Source organism: Emydura macquarii, unplaced genomic scaffold, assembly GCF_026122565.2.
Source record: "Emydura macquarii macquarii isolate MOO-44397 ecotype Brisbane River unplaced genomic scaffold, CSIRO-AGI_Emac_v2 contig_1451, whole genome shotgun sequence".
NCBI classification, from domain to species: domain Eukaryota; kingdom Metazoa; phylum Chordata; order Testudines; family Chelidae; genus Emydura; species Emydura macquarii.
The window spans coordinates 22,840,598-22,866,723 of record NW_027131588.1 but is presented as its reverse complement, the minus strand read 5'-3'; the positions used below and the strand labels follow the sequence as shown (position 1 = coordinate 22,866,723).

The 26,126-nt window shown below is 41.2% G+C and overlaps 1 protein-coding gene across 4 annotated transcripts in view; it reads left to right on the top strand.

Moving 5' to 3' along the window:
• The window catches only part of MELK (maternal embryonic leucine zipper kinase), a 40,125-nt gene extending 15,042 nt beyond the window's left edge, over nt 1-25,083 (top strand). For 3 of the 4 annotated variants that reach the window (XM_067553359.1, XM_067553361.1, XM_067553362.1), the window contains exons 9-18: nt 3,119-3,187; nt 3,753-3,851; nt 4,972-5,058; nt 7,797-7,928; nt 11,417-11,563; nt 12,337-12,562; nt 17,676-17,775; nt 18,261-18,429; nt 23,269-23,372; nt 24,658-25,083. In XM_067553359.1, coding sequence (XP_067409460.1) covers nt 3,119-3,187; nt 3,753-3,851; nt 4,972-5,058; nt 7,797-7,928; nt 11,417-11,563; nt 12,337-12,562; nt 17,676-17,775; nt 18,261-18,429; nt 23,269-23,372; nt 24,658-24,835 — 1,311 coding nt within the window. In that variant the 3' untranslated portion in view covers nt 24,836-25,083. The remainder of the gene's footprint in view (nt 1-3,118; nt 3,188-3,752; nt 3,852-4,971; nt 5,059-7,796; nt 7,929-11,416; nt 11,564-12,336; nt 12,563-17,675; nt 17,776-18,260; nt 18,430-23,268; nt 23,373-24,657) is intronic. The other variant, XM_067553360.1, reaches the window with a different exon arrangement.
• Nucleotides 25,084-26,126: the final 1,043 nt, after the last annotated feature.

Here is a 26,126-nt window from a genome sequence, read left to right as displayed (position 1 = left end):
AGGGGGGATTGATAAATATTCTTGCACCTAGAAGTTCTGGCAAACAACTTAATGCACAGATGTGTATTGACCAGGTCTTCAATCCTGGTCTCCCTTTGTTCCCTTCCATGTGTAGTGCTTTTTTTGCAGGAAATATGCTAAGGATGCTCATGCATGACAAGAGGCTAACATGTGGCAGATTTGCTGTGTAGAAGTGGCCTAGCAATTTAAACTACAGAACATCTTTTGTCTTGCATGGGAAGATGTGTACCTTAATGACACTTGATGTTGTTCCTTTCAAATGGCTTCTCTACCGTTCGGTCATATAACTATATAGAATAGTGTTTTCCTTTATAGTGGAAAATTGTTTGGAGGCTGTGTTTTCTCCAACATATTTAAAACCAGTACTCACTTTTCATACCTTCTGCTGAAGGTACTTGTGGTGTATTGCCCAAAGTGGGTGTGAATGCATTAAGTAGATAGAGGTGAGTTCAGAAAACTTATAGATAGCTAAGGTATAACCTCTACAAAGATGAATCTTGCATAGCACTTTTACCGTTGTGCTGTGTGCTCTGAAGCTAGTTGACTGATCTGAATTCACAGAACACTGGCCACTCAAACTTGTCTAAATGCATTCAGAGGAACATACTTTAAGAATTTGTTTGAGGACAAGAAACAAGATGCAACCTTCCTAATTAAAAGATTATCTGCCAATGTGGGCTTGTTTCTACCACTCTGAATTTGTTTCAATTTTTGATTTATTTGCAAGTTGGAAAATTGATTCAAATTACAACTTTTATGCATTGTTGTGGAATTTAATTTCACACATTGTAGATTTTGAAATTTACTGTAATCTCAGCTCAGAACTATTGTTCCGCGTCAGTGTAGTATAGTCTGCTGGTTGAATCTAATTAGGGTATCGTATCACTTGCATGCAGTATGTTTCTTTGCCTAGAATGCTCTACAGTTCTCATTTGGGAATAACACTTGACTAAATGCTTTCTGCTTTGATTGAAAATAAAATAAAATTTGACAGCTCCTCGTTAAGAGGCAAACTTCTTTATGATTATATTGTGTGTTTTGTTGGCTATCTTTACAGAAATGCTTAACTGTCATTTCTAGCATGACTACTAATAAATTGAATGTTGATCTTATTTATTCCACCTATGTTCACATGCCAGAGCTGTATTTTAGAGCCAAACCTCAATATTACAGCTTTCCTTGGAGTATATAAAATTATATATGGGTTTCACCATAGAGTACTTCTAGGATTTAATTGCTTTATAACAGCTATAAAACAGCAATATTTCTAAAAACAAAAGCAACTAGAACTTCCACTTCTAATGTGAAACCACTGGGATTGAAGAAACGTATCTGTGTATTACCCAGACTTGACTTTAATTGAAACAGTTGTTTGCAGAAATGAAACTCTTATGATACTCAGTGCATTTTGTTCCAGCTTCACAGTTAAATCACATTTCACAATGACCCTTTACTGACTTCTTGTTGCTTTCATTTTATTGTACATGATGTCTTTGTAGCAATTTCAGTTAACTTTCATAGCCACTGTTATCTTTCCTCAAATTTGGAAGCAATTATTAGTGTTGATCTACTAGTACTAGTCAGACGTGCTAAATGAACAATGAATTGTTGAGTTAAAAAGCTCATGTACTCTTTAGGGGTTTTTAATCCTTTATGGTGTTTTCTAGTTAGTGAGTGCCAACCTCTGCTTCTAGGGATCCTGTCCAGCATTAGAAATAAATAGTAAGCAGCTAAATGCAAGGCTGACTGACTTTTGGTAATGCAACCACTCCTACTGTAAAAGCAGAATACATTACAGCCAGTCTAATTGTAATACTTTGTCTAGCAGTTGATTTTTAAATTTCATACTGTTTTAAATACAAATGATCACAATAGCACCTAGAGCCTCTCAAAAAACTAGTGTAAAGTATTATGTTTCAGAAGGAAAAATCAAATGCGCAGCCCCAAAATGGGGAATAACTGGCTAGGTGGTGGTACTGCTAAGAAGGATCTGGGGGTGATAGCGGCTGACTAATTGAATGAGTCAACCATATGATTCAATTGCAAAAAAAAAAAAAAAGCTAACCTCATAATGGGGTGTATTAAGAGGAGCGTTGTATGTAAGACAGAGTAGGTGATTCTCCTGCCTTATTACGAACTGGTGAGGCTGCAGTACTGTGTCCAATTCTGGGCATCACTCTTTAGGAAAGATGTGGAGAGTCCAGAGGAGAGCAGCAGAAATGAAAGGTCAGGTTTTCTAAACCTTTTATGAAGAAAGGTTAAACAGAGCATGTTTAGTCTTGGAAAAAAGACCTGATGAATCTTCAAATATGTCGAGGGCTGTTAAAGAGGCCTGTGATCAATTATTCTCCATGTTCACTGATGGTAGGACAAAGTCGTAATGGGCTTAATCTGCAGCAAGGGAGATTTAAGTTAGTTAACTTTCTTTCTAACTAGAAAGATTTTAATAAGGTCTGGAACAGCTTCCAAGGAAGGATTTTGAATTCCCATCATTGGTGGAGAACAAGTTGGACAAACCTCAGTCTAGGTTTACTTGGTCCAGTCTCAGCACAGGGGCTGGACTTCATGATCTCAAGGACCCTTCCAACTCTACATTTCTGATTGTATGATTGGTGCCTCGTTGCATTAGGTGCTATGTAACCACAGTTCCTGTTCCAAGAGCTTGCAGTCTTAAAACTGCCGCAAATTGGTGCAACAAAACAGAATGAATGGGGGCTGAAGAGGAGAATGTACTGAAGCGGATGGCTGAGTTACTCTTACCTAACTTGTTTATCTGCAATCTGGTTTAATTATGTTCCTGCAATAGCTTTTCAAGTTCGGCCTTCTCTCCCTGGGATTAACCTAGCATGAATCTATTTTAACCTAAATTCTAGTCACATTTGTCTTCAGTGAAAGTAACAGGAATGATGACACATTTTGTCACGTTAAGCTAAATATGCTGAAAATGCCAGTTCCTAGAACTCCAAATTCTGTTATGGGTTTTCAGATTGAAGATAGATGCCTGTAAGTCATCCAAGCAATCTAATGAAGTTGTTTGCACTAGTTGGTCAAAGTTCACTGTGAAACCTTTTTTTTTTCCTCCCCCCCCTCCCCACAGAGAGGAAAATATGAGGTTCCAAAGTGGCTTTCTGTTACCAGTACACTGCTTCTACACCAGATGCTGCAGGTAAAGCAACTTATTCTAGCCAGACCAGTTTTTACAATACTGTTCCACTACTCCAAATATTGACCCCAAAAGCCTGGAATATAGCATTTTAATGAAAAAACATTTCAAGAGAATATTCCTTGTCCCTCTGCTGAAACGTCTCCAAATGCCATGGTGCAGCTGTCAGGTTGTTAACATCAAAGTTGACTTCCAGATATCACTTATATTCAGGAGATTGTAACCTTGCTGTATAACCTTAATGCCCAAGTGGGTTTTTTATATCAAGCAAAATTTATAAAACACAAATTAGCTGGGCTACTTCTAACCGTGGTGACCCGTATCAATCATCCCTTCATCTACTGTTAGTGTAGGCTTTCTTAACTGGCCGTTGTGTCCTGACTCTTTGAGTATCTTTTTGGGGAAAGAAATTGAAGCTAAAATCTCTGTAATTTCTCCTTGAAATATTAACACCAATCTTTTGGACAAAGGACTAATCTTACTAGCTGCTTCTTTCTCTGAATAGGAATTGCGGTATCCACTTTGTGACATATAGCATTGACTGACTGGATTTCTTACTGCACATTAGGTGGATCCAAAGAAGCGAATTACAGTTAAACATCTATTGAATCACCCATGGCTCATACAGGATTACTCCTATGCTGTTCAGTGGCAAAGTAAATACCCGGTGAGTACACAAAATAAAAGTGTACTATACCATGTGGTGCCTGGAGAATTCAGGAAGAATTTATGCATTCGTGGATGGTGTATGGTGACCTAAAGAGGACAAGTTACTTCATTCAGCAAGTAGCTGATATTGAATTCTTCAGGGTTTTCTTGCTGTCAGAATACATATCTGAGAACACTCAATGTAAAATTCTTAATTCCTATGCAGGGGAAAGACCTTAATGTGCTCGCCGCAGAATTTGATATCTAGTTAATTTTCTAAAAAACCAAGGGTCTGATGGGTATTTTCATATGTAAATGGCTGGTTAGACTCTCAGCACTTGTGATACAAATGGATATTTATATGCTGTCTAGTATAGATTTTTGAAAATCAAGCACCCATGCCCTGCAGAACAGTTCCAACCTAGGGGTTGGAGTGACTTACAATATTTACATAGTGCTGCTATGCAATTTTATTAATTTCCTGTAATCTCCTATTTAGGATAAAACCTCACTTGATTGAAAATGCTAAAATTAGATCCCATTTATCAAATACTGCACTAGTCAGAGAAATTAAGCCAGCACAAAAATGAAAATCTAGCACAGATTAGGCATAGGTGACAAACAGGAGGGAAAATATCCAGGTACGTACAGCCAGAGCCCATGTTTGGCCATTGGGTGTCATTGTTTCTCTATGGAAAGAGCTTCTTTACTGTACATGTAACGTCTGTTCTAACGCATGTATAACTGCAAGCCTTGTATAGCTGCATGCATTTTAATTGTGTTTGTTCCTTTTAAGTAGGAAAGGAATTTAAATGCACTGCTTCATCTCCAATAAAAATCACATCTCTAACAGGGAGGGTAATTTACCCAGGGTCATGGTGGATTTTCAATCATTGGCAACTTTTAAAATCAAAATTGGGTGCTTTTTCTAAAAGTTCTGCTCTAGGAATTATTTTGGAAGTTCTCTAGCCTCTTATATAGGAGGTTGGGCTGGATGACTGCAATAGTCCCTTCTGGGAGATGTTGGGGCTGTCAAGCCAAGAACCATCTGGCTTCATGGGAACATCCCACTCTGAAATCTTCTCCTAGATTAGTGTTTGAGAGTCTGAAGCTTTCACATTACAAACTTGTTCTTGCAGCTTGGGCATCTTGATGATGATTGCATAACAGAGCTTTCCGTGTTTCATAAACTCAGCAGGCAAAGTATGACTAAGTTAATTTCAGAGGTAAGTAACCTGCAACTTGAATAACTCTCTCTTAAACGTTGACATTAACTGACTCCAATACTCACTGGTTCCCAAGTATGAAATTTAAAACTGTCCAGTGTAGCCTGATGCATGGATTGTATATTAATTATATTGATTACTTAAGAATTCCCAGTATCACCCTGAGGTTTGACAGGTGCTTGGCCAATGATCAGGCCCATTATTAAAATTGTTCAGTTGGGAGCCCTGATATGCACAGTTGCAACAGTCACTTTTTAGGAACCCTTCTATACTGTAATAGTTTGTGATTTTGTTAGATGTATTAATCAATGCTCTAACCCAGCAATATAGATACAGATAATACAGAATGTACATCTGAACATCTGTATACAGTCACCCTCCCTTGCAGAGCAACCTGAAATGTTAGCCAGTATCTTCCTCCTCACCAGTGGCCTTCATCCTGGCACCTCCCAAGGGTGTGTGCGCGCAGGCGCACACTCTTTCTCCTGTACGCAGGCTGGGATACAACTTTTATAACGTTACATGGATGCCACTATGCCTAATGCATATTCAGTTGGGGTTTTTCCCCTCTTCCTTCTTTGTATTTTCTCACCTTACTGATGTTGGGGTGCCTTTCTCCTATAAGTTAGCATATTAAGGATCTCAACTTACATAAGTCAATTTGTTCCAATGGCACTCTTGTGGTCAGACATCTGCAGATGTCTATCCTAAAATACCCAAAGGTGGTGTCAGCTCCTATTCCTGTGGTTGCCTGGTGTTACAAACTTCCTCTTAAACGTTCTATTCCAGGTAACCCAAAATTTAGGAGTGACCACTGAGCTATTTATCTTTGCCAAAATACATAAATCTGAAGCCTTACGCTAACTGCTTAAGTCAGGGATGTCAAACAGCCGGCCCGTGGGCCAGATACGGCCTGCCAACCTTTTTGGTCCAGCCCCTGGCGGCAGCATGCGCTGCAGTGATTTCTTGCGGCGTTATACACTCGGACAGTGTCGTGTGCTGCCGCCAGGGAATACGCTGCCGCGAGATCTCGCATGTGGAGTGCTGTGTGCATGAGACATGGGACTCCAAAAGTGCCTAGTATTTTGATTCATGGTATGTATGGCCCACTTGAAGTATATTTAATTCAAATCTGGCCCGCCAAAGTTTGACATGTCTGGCTTAAGTCAATGTCTTACAGGATAGGCCTGCAATTTCCTTGAGTTACTGCTAAATAAAATAAATGCTAAAGCTAGTTCTATGGGCTATACCAGACAGTTCTTTCAAGCTATTAATATTTTAATTGCATGCTCAGCTGAGAGTGTGCCAATTCTCCAGACAGTAGTTATCATAGAAGTTTCTATGATAGTTCTCTGGTTCATTTTGTGATTCCCCTCCTCTTCCCCTCAATTTTTCTCCCTGTATCAACCCCCTGGTACTTCCTAAACTTTGATATCAAAGTTTTAACCACAATCCTAATGTTCTATTGGGAATCCCTTGAAGATCAAGGGAAACTTACAGTGGTTCTTCACTAGTTGTGACTCCATGTGCTAGGATGATTGTTTACTTTAAAACAATTCAATAATTCATGTGAAACAACTCGAGGACTATATGAATAGGAGAAATCTCAAATGTGATGCTAACTAGGCTGTGGAGAAGTAGTGTCCTGTTTGCAAATAAAGTGGAAGTGATGGGAATAATGTAGCCATTCCGTTCATTAGCACAAGCAACATGACAATGGAATGGGTTCATGGCTAACGTGCATCTTTGTTTGACGTTTTCTAGCTGAATTCCATGTGTGTTTGTAATGATTCTGGTACTTCTAGTTTTGATGCAAGTTTTTAAATAAAATGTTAGCATACAGAATTTACTGTCTAGTCTAAGCTATCGAATGGTGCAAATACTGCAGAATTTAGCTACTTGGCAAATTGAGAACCCAAATTCATATAGAATATTACTGCATGTATTGGTATGCATTGAAATAGCACTCTTTCAGAGAGTGTGCCAATTCTCCAGACAGTAGTTGTTACAGAAACAAACTTCCGGATTAGAAACTGTGCATAGTGTGCTGCTAGTGTGATACATATCTGTTGGAATAAGAGCTGCTGGCTAACACATCTACACTTACTCCTGCTCTCAGCTATGGAGCAAACTTCAGAGATTACATTGCTAACAAGCAAAACCATCTATCTTACAGTTAAGATGAGTAGCTCTCTTCGCCCAGGATGCACAGAATGCTGCACTGACATAGCACTCTTTAAGTCCTTGTAAAAGCATTTTGTGTACCTAATTTAAGACTAAACACATCCCATCCTGGGAGACTGGCAAGGACACGCATATTTTCCAGGTTCGGAAACTGACTCAGAACTCATTTTGCCTGAGGCCCTATATATTGATTGGTTCTTTTCCAGTTGCCCTAATGTGTTCCAGCTGAAATCCTGTTCCCAGTGAATTCACTGGGAGCCTTCCCATTGCTTTCAATGGGACAAGGGTTTCACTCTTTCTAGTCTCTGATCTGATCTCTAGACCATGTCTCCCTTACCTACAGGAAGGGTGGCAGGGTAATAAGAAGCAGAACCTGATTCTGATTTCCTACACACCAGTGTAACTCCATTGAAGTCTGGAATTACAGTGGTGTGCTCATAGACCTGAAGAGTCCATAATGGGTAGATTGTCCTCCTGCAACAGGTGCTAAAAGTATAACTTAAAGCAGTGTTTCACATAACTTTCTTAAATAGTAACATTCCTCTTGATTTTAGTGGAAATATGATCAAATGTCAGCGACATACCTCTTGCTTCAATCCAAAAAGGCTCATGGTAAGGCTGTCCGTCTATGGCTTCCCTCTCTAGCAGCAGAACACAGTAGCGTCACACCATCCAGAGCACTGAAGGTAAGTTGTAGGCCTCAGGACTGTATAAAATCTAAATTGATCTGGTCTTGAACATAAAATGTTATATATAGAAGGACATATATTTTACACTGCATTTTAGAGGATTGAAATAAGCAAAGGCTGTCACTGCAAACTTCTATAGTCACTTTCCAGATTTATAAGGAACAGCAATTTGAGGCAGTATGTACCAGCGGAAACAGGCTGTTAAATTAATTTCAGATTTATAAATTTAATTTCTTCCTGAAATAAAAGCAGAAGAGGACCAGTCCAGTGTTTGGACACTGGTGTAATACAGCCCTATGGGGAATGCCATGGGAAAATGGTCATTGCATCCACCCAAATACTGGACTGGAGCACTTCAGTATTTCTGAGCAATTCAAAGTATTCAGTGCTAATTAATGAAGCCCTTCATGGGTGGGTCCCAAGAAGCAATCTTCTTACTATGTTCATTTCAGTAGTTGAAATAAACTTACAAATGGCCCTTTAGATTTAAATGTCTTAAGTTGGCAGCGATTTTGAGGGAAGATTTTAATTTAGTTGGATTTTTCTATTGATCTGATAGATTTCATCTTAAGGCATGTGTCCAGGACCTTGTATTAAAGCTGATGAAAAGCTATGTTCAATTTAACTTGGAGTTGACAACTTGTATTCTGATAATGGTCAGTCTTGTATCTAACTTGTGTCCATGAAACAAGGTGTATTTTAACTACTTCTTCCTGATCCCTTGTTGCTATTTAAAACTGCAGCTTCCAAAGAGTTGTTCAGTTGACTCCTTAAGGGTTAAACCTGCACTTCTGAAACTCAATTCATGTGAACTCTTCCTGAGTAGTCAGTCCTACATTTACATGTTTCATGTATTAAAAACTCCTCTAAAGAACAGTCCGTCTTGTGCTCTACTTTGAGATCTCTGGGCCTGTTCTATAGTGCCCAGGTCTACATTGCTAAACTTGTGTGCTGTACATACCATATTTGTGATCAGGTCAGCCACTTTTTGACTCACTGTAAATTGAAAACCACTAAAATCATAGCTCAAGACGAGTGGTGGTTATTGTAGAACTAGTGACTTCAGGGTAAAACATAAATCTATTCTAATACAAAACTACTAAATATTAGGAAAGCATTCCCAGGTTGTTGGATGGCACATAAAGAAGCATCATGTCAAGAGCAAAAAGCAACAGGCAGCCTTTCTGTACAGTTAAGGTGCAGCTGTTCCTCAAATATTGTATTCAGGGCATCCCTTATTAAAACTGCATTGACAAATGAGGAGTTCAGAGCTGCAGACAGGCTGAAGAGCAGATATCATGAAGAACCAGAGTTAAATATGTATAATGTGGCTAGCATGGTGTTAAGTGGGCATAACCGTTTGCCATTGAAAGGTAGAAATTCCATGTAAGAGATTTGTTAGAATGAGGTAAATGAGTGGATGGAATTGAGAAGGCAACCTTCCTGACATATATTACCCTGGAGATTATTTGCCAGGTAGTTATGGAAGCCTCACTGTTCAGGATATTTAAAAGTAGACTTGGCAAAACATTGCTCTCACTATCAATGGTAATCCATCAGAGATGAGTCAAATTACCTCCTCTCTTCTGTAATACAACCCATCAGTCCCACTATGGTACATGGAATACTCAACTTCTTTGTGCCTAGGCACCGTAAGTGCCCTAAAACAGGTCAACTGAAGATTTGTTGGTGGTCAGCCATTTCAGCATTGCCCCCCAACTGGAGCTGACCTACTGGCTACAAAACTAAGCTAATGGGACTCTTCTTAATTTAGAGACTCAGTGGCTTCAACATAATAAACTGTCTTATGACAAACAGCTGGAAGTACAAAGGTTTTCCAAAAGAATGACTTACCTAAATCATGACTGTGCTGTTATCTAGTAATGCTTTTAAATTTTCCACTGGGAAATAGCTTTTTCAGTGACCATGCAGTAGTATTTCTGTAATGGAGTGAACTTCTCCTTGCACATCAGGACCTGTTCAGCTATTCATAGAGTAATGGGACATAATTTCAATTACAGAATCTGGCTACTAAATTCTTGGCTGCTATTAACAGGTGTCTGATAAGGTCTTTATAGTAATCATCAGTGGCACATCTGGTCATATACCAGAACTCTATGCTTCTGCTTTCAACTGGAATGAAAAATCTGATCTTGGCAATAGCCTTGATCACTGGCCAAAAGCCATTTATCTCTGAACAAAACATGATGATTCCTTTTTATAATGGCATCCTTTCCAGCTGAGGACTGATAGTTGACTTAATTGCTTGCAATGGCATTGGAGTGGTATGTAACTCATTGGAATGCCTTGTTTTGTTTCCTGCAATCCACAAAGGGATATATTGAAAATCATTTCCTATCCAGTCACTCTGGTTTGGGAATCGAACATGTAGATTGTTAGGCTTTTACCAGTGTTTCATGTGGGGGTGGGATTCCCTAAAGCTTGGAGCTAACAGATTCAGCAGAGGGTTGGGGGAAGTATTGTTCTGGATTGACTTAGTATCTAAAGTAAAAGTAGAGTAAACCTGACGATATTATGTGATGCTAAAGTTTGTTCACACTTGTAAAACTGGAATTTCCCTTCTCCATAAGGAATGAAGGAGAATTGATTATGGATCTTAAATATTTGATCTCTGACCATGAGGGGTGCTATTTTTTGCCCATTTCACTACAAAAGGGGGTATTAGCTTATTTACTGGGTAACCTATCATTCCACTTGCTAAACTGAAGGTAGCATACAGGAAATGCCCCCAAAGAAAACAAATGTAGGTACTCTTTAAAAGGTGGGGCATGGCATTACTACACAAATGGCAATGTCTAAGGCTGCAGCATCCAGAAACATGAAAGCAAACTGTTCCTAATCTCTGGCAGTTGAGGGAAGCAACTGACAGACAATCCTCAGATTTGACATCAGTGGAAACCTCATTTCCATGAGAAATTAAAGGTTTTTACTGATGTGCTCAGCAGCTTAAATGGTTGACTTCCCATAACTATTTGTTCCAAAGTATCATACATAATATCATGGCTTTAACCAGCCATCTCCCATTTTCCTTCACTATATTTCCTTTTGGTTTGTATATTTTGCATCTCCTCTTTATGGCACTGCTTTTGTGGTGTTAGCTGGGGTGGTAGCAAACTAAGGAGCTTGTGACTTGCACATAGAAATCAATGGCAGGTGTTGCATCTTGCTGCACTTCTTGATGTAGACGCCTTGTTTTTAATGGTGCTTTCAGCATAATGTTACATCTGCTGCTGCTGCTTATTAAAACTTCCATTGCTTTCCATTAGCACCTCAAACATGATTTTCAGATGACCAGTGACCTCCATGAGAACTTCCCATGATATACTGCGCATCACTAGAAACGCTAAAAAGCAAAGTTGTAACTATTTATTTAAAACTAATGTTAAAAGTAATGAAGTTCTTTTCTGATGAAAGTTTTTGCTTTGTCTTGTTGGAATTCCAGTGCAATTTTTTTTCCCCAACAGTCTAAAAAGAACTTGACTTACGAAGATGAGCCAGACTATAGGGAAACGCCATATGAATTTGGATCTATGGAATTTCAAGATGATGATGCCTTTTATGAGGCATCTCCATTTGCAGGATTTGCTGTGTATAAGCCCAAAACAAAGCAGGTGTTTGACAAATTACAATGATTTCCTAAAACAGTTCTTATTTCAAGAGGATCTGCCTCTGTTTTTTTAAATACAGTATTTATAAGGTATCAATATATGTGCTTAGTGCTGCATAAGGTACAGTCCCTGGCCAGAAGATCTCTTAAATTAAGACAGAGCCAAGGGCCTTTTGGTGGTCAGGTGGCTTTTAACAAACTTTAACCCCTTTTCCTAGTTTGTGGGTCATCAATGACTTGATTAAGGAGACGCAGGGGACCTGATGCTCATTTTATGTGTAGGGGCAGTGCAGAAGAAACAAATGGGGGAAGGAGACAAAGGGGATGGTGAGGCTGGCATTATTGCCAGTGAGGGCACACAACTAACCAGATCTGAGATGTAGCTAGGGCAGAGATGGGCAGGTCATTAAAGGTGAAAATCAGAAGTTTGAACTCCGCTTGGTGGGAAAGCGGAGCTAGTGAGGAAGAATCTTAGCTATTTTGTGAATGGGTTGGACAGATGATCTGGGATTGGGGGGCCAGGGGAGGAGGGTGAAGACTGAGGAGAACGAGGGCACAGAACAGAAAGGGCTTGATTTTTGTGTTCATGGAGGGAATAAGTGGTGGCTTACGTGGGTGGAGAGGAAGAGGTATGAAGCAGTGAGCTGCATTTTTAGCTGTCGACCTGAAACTTATAAAACATACTGTGTATGGACAGTATACTGGCAACATTTTTAACTTGGTTTTGTCCAGACTTAATTCACCGTTCATCGCCTTACTTAATCAAATCTCTTGTAGGATTCAAAGCATCAGACACCACTGGATAGTGTAGAATTTACACCACCTCCAACGCCAGTAACAAGAAGAGCAGCATCAAAGAAATGTGAAAACAAAGAGAATTCTGACTTGACGTTATTCAAGAATGAAGAACCTTTTGTGCTTCCTGCTCCAAAGACTCCTCTTAGTAAAAGCCAGAAGGAGAAGAAGCTACAAACCACGCCAAATCATGCACTTCCCACCACAGGTGTGTCTTACTCTGGACTTCCATTCACTACATACGAGTGGTGCTTGGGGTTTGTCTAGAACATTTTCAGCTATCTTGTGATCCTAGACTATACATTATTCACCAGCCTGCTGCTCTTGCTCTAAAAGGTTAGAGCATATCACACTAAACAGAGGGAATGCTACTGCTGGCTTACTGTGAGCTGATGTGGAAGTCACTTCTCTTCCTCTTGTCATGGCAGGATTGTGCATACTTTTGAATGTACTTGAACACTTAGAGCAGCTAGCTGAAGAGTTTCCCCAGTGTACATGCTCAACTGACTGGCACATCACACTTGTGTACTAGAAGGGCTTGAAATGCAATCTCCCTTTCTTTTTTTGTTGCCTCAGGATAACTGTTCTTGAATGAAGATAGGAGTATTTTTTCACAAACTTCTGTCTGAGCTTCAACTAACTCCTTTACGTTACACAAAAACATCCGTTTCTTTTCTCTTACATTTAGTATCCCTTTTAGGTTCTCATGCACTAGCCCAATGTCAGCATGTGAAATCCAAACATTGCAGTGAAGACACTTCATACAATAAGACAGAAGTCAATTTACGAGCTCCGCTCTTCCTTCAGTTACACTTCAAGGGCTTTCTTCAAAGCAATCTCTTCCCAAAGCTTTCCACCCTAGCTAGTCTGCAGAGCCTTCCAGTAGAGGTAATGAGGGCAAACAGCCTAACCAGTGTTAAGATATAGCTTTAAGTTAATAAGTTAGAAGATGGGGTTGCCTGTGAACAGGAGACTGGTCTCTGATCGAGGAGGTCCCTTCCAGTTTCATGTCCTATTGCATCCATATAAATTATAGCTCCTATAGTCATACTGTTTTCCTCTTCCACCTTTTAGAAATGTTTGCACTACTGTGTTGATGTTTGCAGTGATCAGAAATGAAAGTGCCTTTGTAATAGGTGTGACAAAGTATTTAAAACAGACAGGTGAACCTGCTGCTCTATATTGTGCAAGGGAATAAAATTCAAACATCTTGTAGCATTCTCTATAGGCTTTCAAGGATTGTCAACTGGTAAAGGATCTTAACTTAAATGAGAATGTTCTGCTTGAGCATTGAATTAAGAATATTTCAGACTTTAATTTTATACTGATTTGATTGTACCCTAAAGGTAACAGTGATGTGTAGTGACACATGTATAGGGTTTACTTTTGACTACATTTACTGTGGAAACAAGTGTCAAACATAAGGTCTATAACAAGAACTAGGGTGATTCTGCTAATCTGAAACCAAAATGTAGAAAAGCTTTTGCCCAGTTACACAAATAGAAAATACTACTTTTTGGAAAAAGGAAATACTAGCACTCCGTTATAAAGACTGACGCTGATATAGATACTTAAGGTCGTGTGTGACGTTATGCCATATTTATTAAGCTTATCCTCAAAAGTTAAAGATGGCCTCCTGTGTGTGTGGGTGGGTATACAACAAAGTAGCTTTAATGGATTAAAGTTTGAGGGTTCACTATTGTGCCATATCTTTATTTAAATGATTTTGATTATGGCACATTTAGGATTTACCATAGGTTGCCATAAATTCAAATTTAATTTTAAACAGCTGTTTTTAAAACTTAAATGTTTAACTCCTAGAAGATTAGGGCTGCAAGGGACCTCAGGAGGTCATCTAGTCCAACCCCCTGCTCAAAGACAGGCCAGCCTCAACTAAACCATCCCATCCAGGGCTTTGTCAAGCTGCATCTTAAAAATCTCTAAGGATAGAGATTCCACCACCTCCCTAGCTAAAACATTCCAGTGCTTCACCACCCTCCTAGTGAAAATGTTTTCTTGATATCCAACCTAGACCTCCCCCACTGCAACTTGAAACCGTTGCTCCTAATTCTGTCCACCACCACCACTGGGAACAGCCTAGCACCATCCTCCCTGGAATCCCCTTTCAGGTAGTTGAAGGCTGCTATCACATCCCCCCCATTCTTCTCTTCTGCAGACTAAACAAGCCTAGTTCTCTCAGCCTCTCCTCATAAGTCATGTGCTCCAGCTCCCTAATCATTTTTGCTGTCTTCTGCTGGACTTTCCAATTTGTCCACATCCTTCCTGTAGTGGGGAAGCCCAAACTGGACACACTACTCCAATGGGGCCTCACCAGTGCGGAATAGAGGGAAACAATCACTTCCTTTGATCTGCTGGCAATGCTCTGAGTAATGCAGCCCAATATGCTGTTTGCCTTCTTGGCAATAAGGGCACACTGTTGACTCATCCAGCTTCTTGTCCACTGTAACCCCCAAGTCCTGTTCTGCAGAACTGCTGCCTAGCCATTTGGTCCCCAGTTTGTAGCAGTGCATGGGATTCTTCCATCCTAAGTGCACTACTCTGCACTTGTCCTTGTTGAACCCCATCAGATTTCTTTTGGCCCAATCCTCCAATGTATCTAGGTCACTCTGTATCCTCTCCCTACCTTCCAGGGTATCTACCACTCCACCCAGCTTAGTGTCATCTGCGAACTTGCTGAGGGTGCAATCTACCCCATCCTCCAGATCATTAATGAAGATGTTGAACAGAACTGGCCCCAGCACCAACCCCTGGAGTACTCCGCTTGTTAGCGGCTGCCAACTAGACATCAAGCCATTGATCAATACCCATTGAGCCTAATGATCTAGCCAGCTTTCTGTCCAGTTTATAGTCCATTCATTCAACTCGTACTTTTAACTTGCCAATAAGAATACTGTGGGAGACCATATCAAAAGCTTTGCTAAAGTCAAGGTATATCACGTCCATCGCTTTCCCCGCATCTACAATCAGGTTGGTCAGACATGACTTGCCCTTGGTGAATCCATGTGGACTGTTCCTGATCACCGTCCTCTCTTCCAAGTGCCTCAAAATGGATTCCTTGAGGACCTGTTTCATGATTTTTCTCGGAACTGAGGTGAGGCTGTCCAGTCTGTAGTTCCCCTGTTCCTCCTTTCCCCCCTCCCCCCCTCTTTTTTGGGGGGCGGGGGGAAAGACCGGCACTATTTGCCTTTTTTCAATTGTCCGGGTCCTCCCCAAATCACCACAAGTTTTCAAAGATGACCAATGGCTCTACAATCACATCAGCCAACTCCCTCAGCACCCTCAGATGTGTTGCATCGGGCCTCGTGGACTTGTGCATGTCCAGCTCTTCTAAATAGTCCTGAACCTGTTCTTTCATCCCTGAGGGCTGATCACCTCCTCCCCATTCTGTGCTGCCCAGTGCAGTAGTCTGGGAGCTGACCTTGTCTGTGAAGACAGAGGCAAAAAGAGCCTTGAGTACTTCAGCTTTTTCCACATCTGTCACTAGGTTGCCTCTCCTGTTCAGTAAGGGGCCCCCACTTTCCCTGACCATCTTGTTACTAACATACCTGTAGAAACCCTTTTTGTTACCCTTCATGTCTCTTGCTAGCTGTAAGTCACTTTTTCCCACCCTGTTAAGAACAAATCCTGAAGAAGCAGGCATGATGCGGTTTCTGGACTGATGCTATTAAGGCTTTTTTTCTGCTTAAAGTTTACTGGTACATTGTATGTGAGCACACAGTGTCCCATAGCAAGAGCTGGGGCTGGGGGTCTAGCATTGGCCACAGTTCCATGGCAATAGTGGCAGAGCATCCATCTGGCAGCAGAACTTGGAACTCTGCATGTAGCACTGAAGATATCATTCATTTCTGCCCAGTCTGACCTCAGCTAGGCACAGCAGGGATATTGATGATCAGGACCACCACAGGGAGGGAGGAGAACTGATCAGCTATCGGCTCTGGGAAAGGACTTACTCTCCTCCCCTTAACCCCAAACTGAGAGTGGAAAGGAAAGCAAGAATCCATGCAGTCCCTTGTCCCTGAAGGAAAATGGGACCTGAGGAGGGTTGTGGCAGTTCTTGTTCCTTTCTCCCTGCTAAAGCACAAACCTGCATTCATCTGCACCCAGGATCTACATTTTTGCAATAAGGTCTCCTGATTTCTGCTACGCGACTAGCTCCAACAGGGTGAATGCATTTCAGACTCTCAAATGGAGTTTGTTTAATTATAGCATCAATTCCCTTTTTTCATTTACTGATCTAAAGAACTACTTGAATGCATTTCTGTGTTTGTTTCAGGACCTGTGCTCCACAGAACTCTAGCAGCTGCCCTCTGTCTGCTCTTTCCATAAACAATCTAGCTATACTCCTGTTGAAGGAATGGGATATGTGCAATTCAACCAAAGGAAATATTGAGTTGCATTGAGAACTTAAATGTTTCTTGCCACCAAATGTATTGGACTTGCAGCTGCATACAGTGTGGCTCTACTTTTACAAGCCATCACTATAGTTTACATTTAGCTGTATCTATAATGAGGCAGGGATAGGGGAACAGAAGTATTACTTACATCTCAGCATCTTGGATTTCAAAACCAAACTGAAGTACAGCACTGTACTGAAAGCACTTGAATTTGCCCGCTCTATGGCAGAACCTATGGTGGTTGTGAAAAGTGTCAAACAGGAAACTTAACTAGACAAATGGATGCTTAGCCACAAATGCTGATTAGACTATATGCCAGGCACATTAATGGTGGTGATCTTGGATGATAGAAATGGCAGTCCTAGACTACTGCCGAATCCACGTGGGGGGAATGCAAAAAGACTCTTGAGACAGAGGAAGAGCCTGGGAGAGTGTACAAGCTGGTATCTAAGTAACTGATATTTTGCCTTGGTATCTACAAACAGTAATCCTCCACCCCAGGAGGTGGGAACTTTAAATATTCATGCCCATTTTACAGCTAGGGAAATGGAGAAGGTGACTTGCCCAAGGCCATACATTGAGTCAGTGGCAGAGCTAGGACCAGAACCCTCATCCTATATTCTAACAACTAAACTATACTGCTTGCCATATTTCTGAGGAGAAATGCTTCACTCAGTCTGGAGTGTGTGTGTGTGTGTGTGTGTGTGTGTGTGTGTAGAGTAATGGTGCTTTGTGATTTGTATTTAAAAGTACATTTGAGGTATTCTGTATCTCTCAAATGAAGTGGAGACAAGCAGGAATTGGTTTAAAAGATGACTGATCATGAAAATTCCTTGCTGCAAAAGATCAAAAGTCCTTTCTTGGAAAAAATCTTACCCAATTTGGATTGGGTTCCTCTTTTTTCAGCAGAGAGAAGTCAATGCACTAAAGAGACCCCAAGTAAGAAACTCACAAGCCCAGCAAGTACAGATGAAACTGCAGCAGCAGTTATTAGCCCGGAAAGACGGTAAGTATCCAGTTATTCATGCCCATTGCTGATTGAGAACTGGACTACATCAATCCTCATATAGACTCGGAAGGCTTGTTACAACAGAATCTACTTTAGTTTTTTCCTGGTTTAAAAAAAATTCCTTAACCCTTTCTACATAGTAGAAAATATTAAAGGCAGAAGAAAGTTTAAAATTACACACCTCAGTAGTCTTGGATATATTCTTATTTTCCATAATTACAAATTTACCCTTGTTCCGCTTCCCTGGAGGGCTGCTGTTTTTCTATACACAATTCCCTGTTTAAATCCTAAATGACTATTGAATGGTCATTCTCATAGCATCCTGTTAGTTGGTCTCGGTTTAGCTATAAAATGTATTCCATTTGTCTTTCTAAACATAGAGCCAGAGTCTAGTAATACTTCTAGAGATGTATCTGAAATAACTGATTTCCAGCCACTGAGAAAATGGAAGGCCTCTACTTTTTAATCTCTTAATGTGACAGGTGTCGCTCAGTAGACATGGATCTTAATCAAGTTCATGTGGACAGTGGCCAAAAGAAGAAAAGAGCCAAAATGTTTGGAAGTCTGGAAAGAGGCCTGGATAAAATGATCACAATGCTTACACCAAGCAAAAGGAAAGGATCCACAAGAGATGGCCCAAGGAAACTGAAGGTAAGATTGCTAGGAAATCTTCTTTGTTTAAAGATGGACTCATGGGAAAAGTCAGTGACATTAGAAACAGTAATGTGGAGATTTCAGTTGTCTGAACTGTATCCATTCTGCCTTTACTGCACCAAATTTATGAAAGCCTTGCTTGTTGCCGAGGACCTCTCTGCTAGTCATGGCTCAGACTAGATTTGACAACCATTTCAGTCAGCTGGCAGGCTGTGGAAATCACTGCAGTCTGCTTCCTTTCCAGCTGATCTATAGCTGTTTTTGTACAAGATGCAGCTGCATTCAAACCCCCCTCTACTGTTCGTGCTCTAAATGATCACTCTTGCTAGCAAAGTGGCAGGGTAACCAAAACCCCAAGCTGGTATAAACGCTGTATCTTGATGTAAAAGCCTTGATATGAATGAAGTAGCAGATTTCACTGAGCTATCATAAGCTACAAGATCTGTGTAAGCTATTTGAATCCTTGAGGGCAGATCTTCACCTTAAGTGAAGTTACAGGGAGCTAACACTTAATGACAGTGACTAAGGTCTTCAGACTCAAGGGCATCTGGCTTGTGCTTAAAGTTTGAATGTCCATAGGCTACAAAGGGTTTCCAGTGCTTTAGGGCGATATAGAAATCCAATGTCATGGAAAGTGTACATCTTACATTTGTTGGAGATAAGATTTATCGTTCATTAGGTTTAAGACTATTTAGGTATTGCCTTTGAATCCAAAGAAGGACCCTGCCACCCTCATACTCGAGCTGCTTGTCTGCTTTATCAGTCTACTCAAATCTCTGGATATTAGTAGTCTGTCTGGTTCTTACTAGTGTCCAAGCAGAGAGCAGAAAGTGGGGTTGGGGGCGTTGAAGAGACTAGAGAAATGTTAGTGTAAATCTCAAATGCTGTTTGGATGCCTCTTAGAGATTTAGGTCCCAGAGATATTTGAGCATATACATGCTTGACACACTCATGGAAAGTGTTAATTTTTTGGGTAGTAGAGCTTGCAGTACACTACTTACTAAAGCACTAAGGTAGTAGCACCTATGTTAAAGGTAAACTAAAAGACAAATGTGGCAGAATTCTACAAAACTACCATAATGCCAATAAACTTCAATGGTGCAGTACTGGAGACTTGTGTATGTTTAAAAAGTGACTTACTTTAAATGTTTTGGGTATGTTCTTTTCAGAAAATTCTGCAGTGTATAATACACCAGAAATATCATATATGCAGAGCATGGAGGAAAAGCTGTCTTGGTTCACAACTGTGGAAGAGGCAAGGCTTTTTCTGAGACTGAAACAAGTCTAGTCCAATAAGTGATATAGTTCTTAGCTGGCTAATTTCTTGTTGTGGCTATTGAGGCACCTGCTACTAAAAGCTGGTTGTTGTCAAAGCTGAGCTCTAAAAATTAGATGGAAGTGGTGGTGTGCTGGCGTGGCATTCCTATTTCATTTCAGCCAGCGTTTGCCAAATGACACTTGTAATGCTGTCTGTCAGCCTTTGACAACTCCAGCACATGCTGGGCTATGAGCCGACCCATCTGATAGGAGTCCAGACTGCAGTAGAAACACACAAACTTGGGCAGTAGCAGGCAAGTGGGTGCCAGGTCTCTTGGACTTGGAACGGTAGAAGCATTTGGAGCACGTTTCCCAGGCCTGCAGTATCTGCAGAGACCTGCTAGTGAACTTCGAATGCTTTGGGGTAAAGCAGTGCAAGGTAGCCCTTTAAAGTTCCTGGAGAAACTCTGGCAGTAAGCTGGCTATTAGTCTGAGCTGGGAGGCCCAGCAGCAATTCCCAAACTGTGGGTTGTGAGCCAAGCAGGGTCACTTCATCGGCAGATGGGGTCACAGCAATCCCGAGCGTGCAGAGCACACCATTTTACAGAATGGCCTCCCTTGCACAGCGTGACCTCACATACAGTGTATGCACGAGGTCATGTTGCTCGGAGGATGCTATTTTGCTCCACAAAACAGTGCCCCCCATGCAGCATGATGTTGTACGCACCGTATCTGTGGGAGGTCATGCAGTCCAGAGGACGCCATTTTGTAAAGCTTATGGTGTGATCTTGCATCTACAGTGCATGTGAGGTCACGCTGCATGGAGGACACCATATTTAAATGCAACTTCCATGCTCTCTGGAGTAGTGGAAACAACACCTCTGGAAATCTGAAGCTAGTTTTTCAAATCTACTTGTAAGACATGGCGTTAAACTGGACTAAGCACCTGTACAGCTACCTTACAGTTGGCAGGAATGATACTGCATACAGTGTACCCAGTTTCCATGTCTAACGTGGCTGAGTCTATTTTTAGAAGGGATACCTTGCATATAGCCGCAAGTCCCTTATGTGCAGCAGTAAAAGATGTAAATAACTTCAGCACTCCAAGGGTGAGCTTCTGTGCTGTGCCACTTATAGGCATAGTACACAACTTGCAGCCCTGGGGAAGGATAGGTGCTATGATGGCTCTAAGCACCTTTTTTCTTCCCAATCTTGGGCTGCTGCAGGCACTGAAGAACCCCACTCCCCTTAGGTAACTTGGGTCCCAAGTGTTATCTAAGTTTTGGCAGCTTCACAGGGTTGTCCTATGACTGCAGTGCTGCCCCACATCCCTGCAGTGTTGCATGTTGTGCCCATTCCCTTGGCAGGCCCCTACATCAGGACTTGTAACGAAGTCTACTGAGGAGAGCCTTATGACTGTCTCCCACAGTGCCTGCACCAGGGAATCCCCCTGGCATATACAGGGTTTTTAGGGCCTCTCATTGCCAGTCTGGCCCTTCTTACCAGGTATAAAAGGGTCAAAGCAGGGATGAAGATCTCATCCTTTAATCCTAATATCAGGGAGAGTTGGTTTTGTTTTTTTTCTCAACACTTAAGCTTTTGTCCCTCTTGTAACAATGTCAGGCCCTGAGACACTCTTGGAACTAAGCATTCCTTGTTGTCGTGGCTTAGTATGACTACAAGTGGTGTCCCTATGTGTGCTCCACTTAAGTGCACATGAACCTCTCAAGCCCTTGATCAAAATTTTGTTAGCAGTGTCCATTCGGCTCATGCATGTGCTCTATACACTCATCTCACATGCCAAGGATACAGGGCTGCCTGGACAAACCGCCCTTGGTTCTTTCTCTACCGCTTCAACCTGAAACAGGGCACTAGTGTGTCTGCCTTTAAGTGTGCCTGTGTGTTTTGCTGTTCAGTTAGTTTGTATTTCTTGTCAAGAGTGTGGCTGACACCCTCCAGATACCTGTTGAGGAGGCAAGGCTCACAACACAAGCTTCTGGATGTTCTGCAGTCACAACACCCACTGGGGTTGCATTACCCATTAATGAACTGTTCTTGGATCCAGTAAAGATGGAGGCAAATTCCTGCCACCATCCCACCAACTTAAAAATGGTACAATAAGAAATATATCACCTACCTCCCCTGGGGACTCAATTTATTTTCCCACCCCCACCAAATTCCCTGGTGGCAGATGCTGTAAACAATCAGGGTAAACAGCATTATTCCAGGCCTATCCCTTATCAGGACTAGAAGGTTACCCCTCTTTTGGATGAAGGCATGCTCATCTTTCAATTTCAGATCGCAAACAATCAGGCGATCATGGCCCACTAGAATTCATGAATTACAAGAAGCTGGCAACCTTTATTGAACACCTTCCACAGGAACCTAGTGAACACTTCCAGGTCATCATTAAGGAGGGTCCACTACTAGCCAGAACCTATCTCCAAGCATCCTTGGATGTTGCTGCTGGATCCATCTCCACAGCTGTTGTCATGCGCAGGGCATTGTGGTTCCAGTTATCAGAGTTCCCATGAGATTCAGAATATGGCTGAAGACCTCCTGTTTGGTGGCCAGAAGCTCTTCTTGTGTGGGGACTTATCTACAGCCCCCCCATGCTGAAGGACTCAAGGGCCACACTAAGATCTGGGAATACATACACCCCCTATGAACAAAAAAAGACTTAGTATATCTCAAACTTCCCAGCAATTGCACTTGGCTCATTTCTCTGGCTTTCACAGAACCACCAACCTGCTAGAAAGGCAAAAATTCCAGAGCAAAAAGAGCATCTCACTTTCCTTCAGCAAGTACACAGTTATTGAAACAACCATTTTGATAGGTTGGCCAAGGGCTTGTCTTCTCCTTAACCTCTAGTTTACAAGCTATAGCCTTTTGCCCACCTCCCCACTTTGAGACTCCATTTCCAATAGGCCTGGTAGCATATTTTAGACGCATGGTCATGGAGGTTAATATCAGGCTTACACCATCCATGTCATGTTCCTCTTCCTTTTTTTAAAAAGCATGAATCAAGACATCCTATCAGATCTGTCTTCAGTCTTGAACTTGATTTCAAAGCTCCCTCTCTGTGGGAATACTGCTTGGAAGTCCCCTGCAGTGGAGTACCCATAGGGATGCCACTCAAAGAAGAAACAGTTACTCATTTTGTGTAGTAACTGTAGCTCTTTGAGATGTCCTTATGGATGCTCCATTACCTGCCCTTCCTCCCCCACCCCCTACATCAGGCTGGCAGCTGTTGGACATTGAGTGAAAACTGAGGCGAGTTCGCCCATGCAGCCCTATATATCCTTGGTGTGTGTCCCAAGGGTGTATCGAGCACATGCGCAGGCCAAACGGATGCTGCTAACAGGAAAACCTTCTCTGATCAAGGGCTCGAGGCACATGCATGCCTGAAGAGGAGCAACTGAGGAGCAATGTGTTGAGGCGGACACGTCTCGAACCACAATTATTGCATAAGGTGAGTAGCCTTTTCTTAAGATATCCATTGCCACAGAACCTCTGGTGTTTGGCTTAAATATTAAAAACCAGTTTGTCCTTCTGATTGAGCTTATTGCACTCTTTCAGGCTCATTACAACGTGACCACAACTAAACTACTGAATCCAGACCATCTCTTGAATGAAATAATTACCATCCTCCCAAAGAAACATGTTGACTATGTACAGAAGGGGTAAGTAAAATGTCATGCAAACCTAATTCCAGCTTGCCTTTGCCCAAGTAGCTAGTTCTCCAGTCTTGCTAAAGAAAAGAAGTTGAATTCTTTGCTCTCTTGTTAAACATTGTGCCTACTAGACAACATCATGAGACATATTGCCCATCTGATGCAAAACAAATGTATCCTAAAATTCCTGAACTCTCTTGTACTAATGTGAATAGGCAATCTCTTGTGCTGATCTGTCATGCATGTTTGTGGCAACTTGCTTTAAAGAAGCTGAGCAAACTGAGCTAATCCTATCTCATGTGATTTCATTGACTGCGAAGACTCAGTGTGACAGCATCCCAATATCTGATAAGGCAGTTTAGTGCTATCATGATGGAGATTAGTGTGACCTTCACATAATACCACTTAAAATATCATAAATCCTAACTGACATAATGTGAACCTTAATACCTGTACATACAGCCCAAACCATTGAATAGGTATGCTTTAACTTGCAGCGTCTAGTGGTTCGGGAGCTGCAATTTGGGCTCTGTTCCTGGTTCTGCTGCTAATTGACATCAGTCAAAGGACATAATGTGTCTATATCGAAGCTTCCTAATGTGTAACATGGGGATCATAACTCTGATGCTAGGCTTCTGTTATAAAATGCTTTTGCCTTGAAGGGAAAACATTTAAAAAGATCAGGATAGCTCAGTCTCCTGGTATAAACGTCCAACTCTACGTTCCAGGAAGATACACTTAGCTGCATTAAAGTGACTATTTTCCGTGACATGGTGATTCAAAGATCTGAGCTTGGTCTGTCACTCTTCAAACTGGCGAGAGAAGAGTTGTAGTTGATCCTGAGCAATGCTGCATCTGCAGAGAGCAGGATGGCTCAATTTCTCTTCATCTGGAAGATTGCTGCAGTACGAGCCTGATGCAGGCGGTTAGGGGTAGTCTCACCAGAGGGATGTGGCTGTCATTTGTGCAGAAGATAGTCTTTGACTAGAGAAACACAAAATCATCCCCCAGGCTTTATATTCTTAGCCATAGATCCCAATTCCCAGAAGAGGCATACAGCAGTTCTTGTGGCTGGGAGACCTTGTGCTCTGCAATAGGATGTCTTGTCTCTAAATGCTCTTACAACAGGGAACTAGCTTTCATTTCACCTAACCTTATTTGAGCTGTTTGCCCCCACTGCTGAATGTCAATATGATACTTTGTGGGAAGTATTAATTGTCCCCACTTAAGCTTTCATGTTGCTAACCTCCTGATGAGTCTGATTATTCTTTCTCTCCTTACGTTGTCTACACAGCTATACCCTGAAATGTCGAACACAGTCAGATTTTGGCAAAGTGACGATGCAGTTTGAACTAGAAGTGTGCCAGCTTAGTAAACCTGAAGTAGTGGGTATCAGGAGACAACGGCTTAAAGGTGATGCTTGGGTCTACAAGAGACTAGTGGAAGATATCCTATCTAGCTGCAAGGTGTAACTGATGAAGGATTCATATCCTAAATAAGGGCGGTTTTACACTGCCTCACGTTGATTTTTAGTCATTCCTTTGAACAATTTAAAATTATTTTTCTTTTAGTTGTTTGTGAATAAATGTGACACATTCTAATCATGGAGCTTTGTATATAAACTGTTTTTAGACTTCCCTGTCTCACATGGATGTGAATGTTTAACTATTTGTGTTCTGCAAATGTCATTTCTTTCTGAAATAAACAGTCTATAAAAATAGTAAGCTGGGCTCTGCTCTTGGGTATTAAATTAAGGTCCAAATAAGAGTTAATATTTTAATTCTAAAGATTATTTTGGTATGTCTTCAGTTAAAGTACATGTTGGGCAGAAAACAGATAATTAATTTGCATAATTCTTTTCCTGTCTGGTTTAAGTAGGATTTATTGACATCGTTAACTAAGTCACAGCTGTGGTTACCAGTTAAACTATATGCTCAATATGTTGAACAAAATAGGATTGACTTCAATAAATATGTTAAGCCAACAGTGCTAGGATTTAAACTATGAACCCATACAAAATATTATAATATGGTAATTCATTAAGCCTTAGTGATCACTAACAAATGTGTGCATGCTTTCTGATCCTGTAGTGATAGCACTTTGAAGATTACAACTATATCAGGGATTCCAGTAACTTCTCAGTCCAAGCCATCCTAGAGCTATTCTGTACCCTAAAGTATGGGTGGAGGTGGTAACTGTCAGCAATTAAAACTGACCTTCTGAGCATGTTGTTGAAGTCTTGGTCTTTGGATACTATTGCTCTTGTTGGATTGTGACATACAAAACTTCAAATATGCACAGCTGGTAAGCAAAGCCCCAAGAGGTTAAAGTTCAGTAGCTGTTACGGCTCAGTGTTGGAGGTGGCTGTGTTAGGCTATCACAGATAGTGGGTAAAGCAATATCTTTTATTGAACTAACTTCTGTTGGGGAGACAAGCTTTTGAGCTTACATAGAGCTCTTCAGGAAGACGTTGCCTTTGCATGCAATGTTTGACTGAGTCACTGCTAAAGGGTAAACTGATTGATTGTTCCACCCATCCCTGTAAAATACCATATAATCCTAGTGACACAAGTATATACTAATTTAAATACCAAGAGCAGTGGTAGGGAAAAATGGATTTGTTGGGATCATCTGTTTCTGCAGATGTACACAGAGCACTGCAAAGAACTCTGCTAAAATGTCCTGTAAAGTCCAGAAGAGCAAGCATCCAGCATCAAGCATGCTCAGTAACTCCTCTGGAGCTATGTAGAAAGCCACCATTAT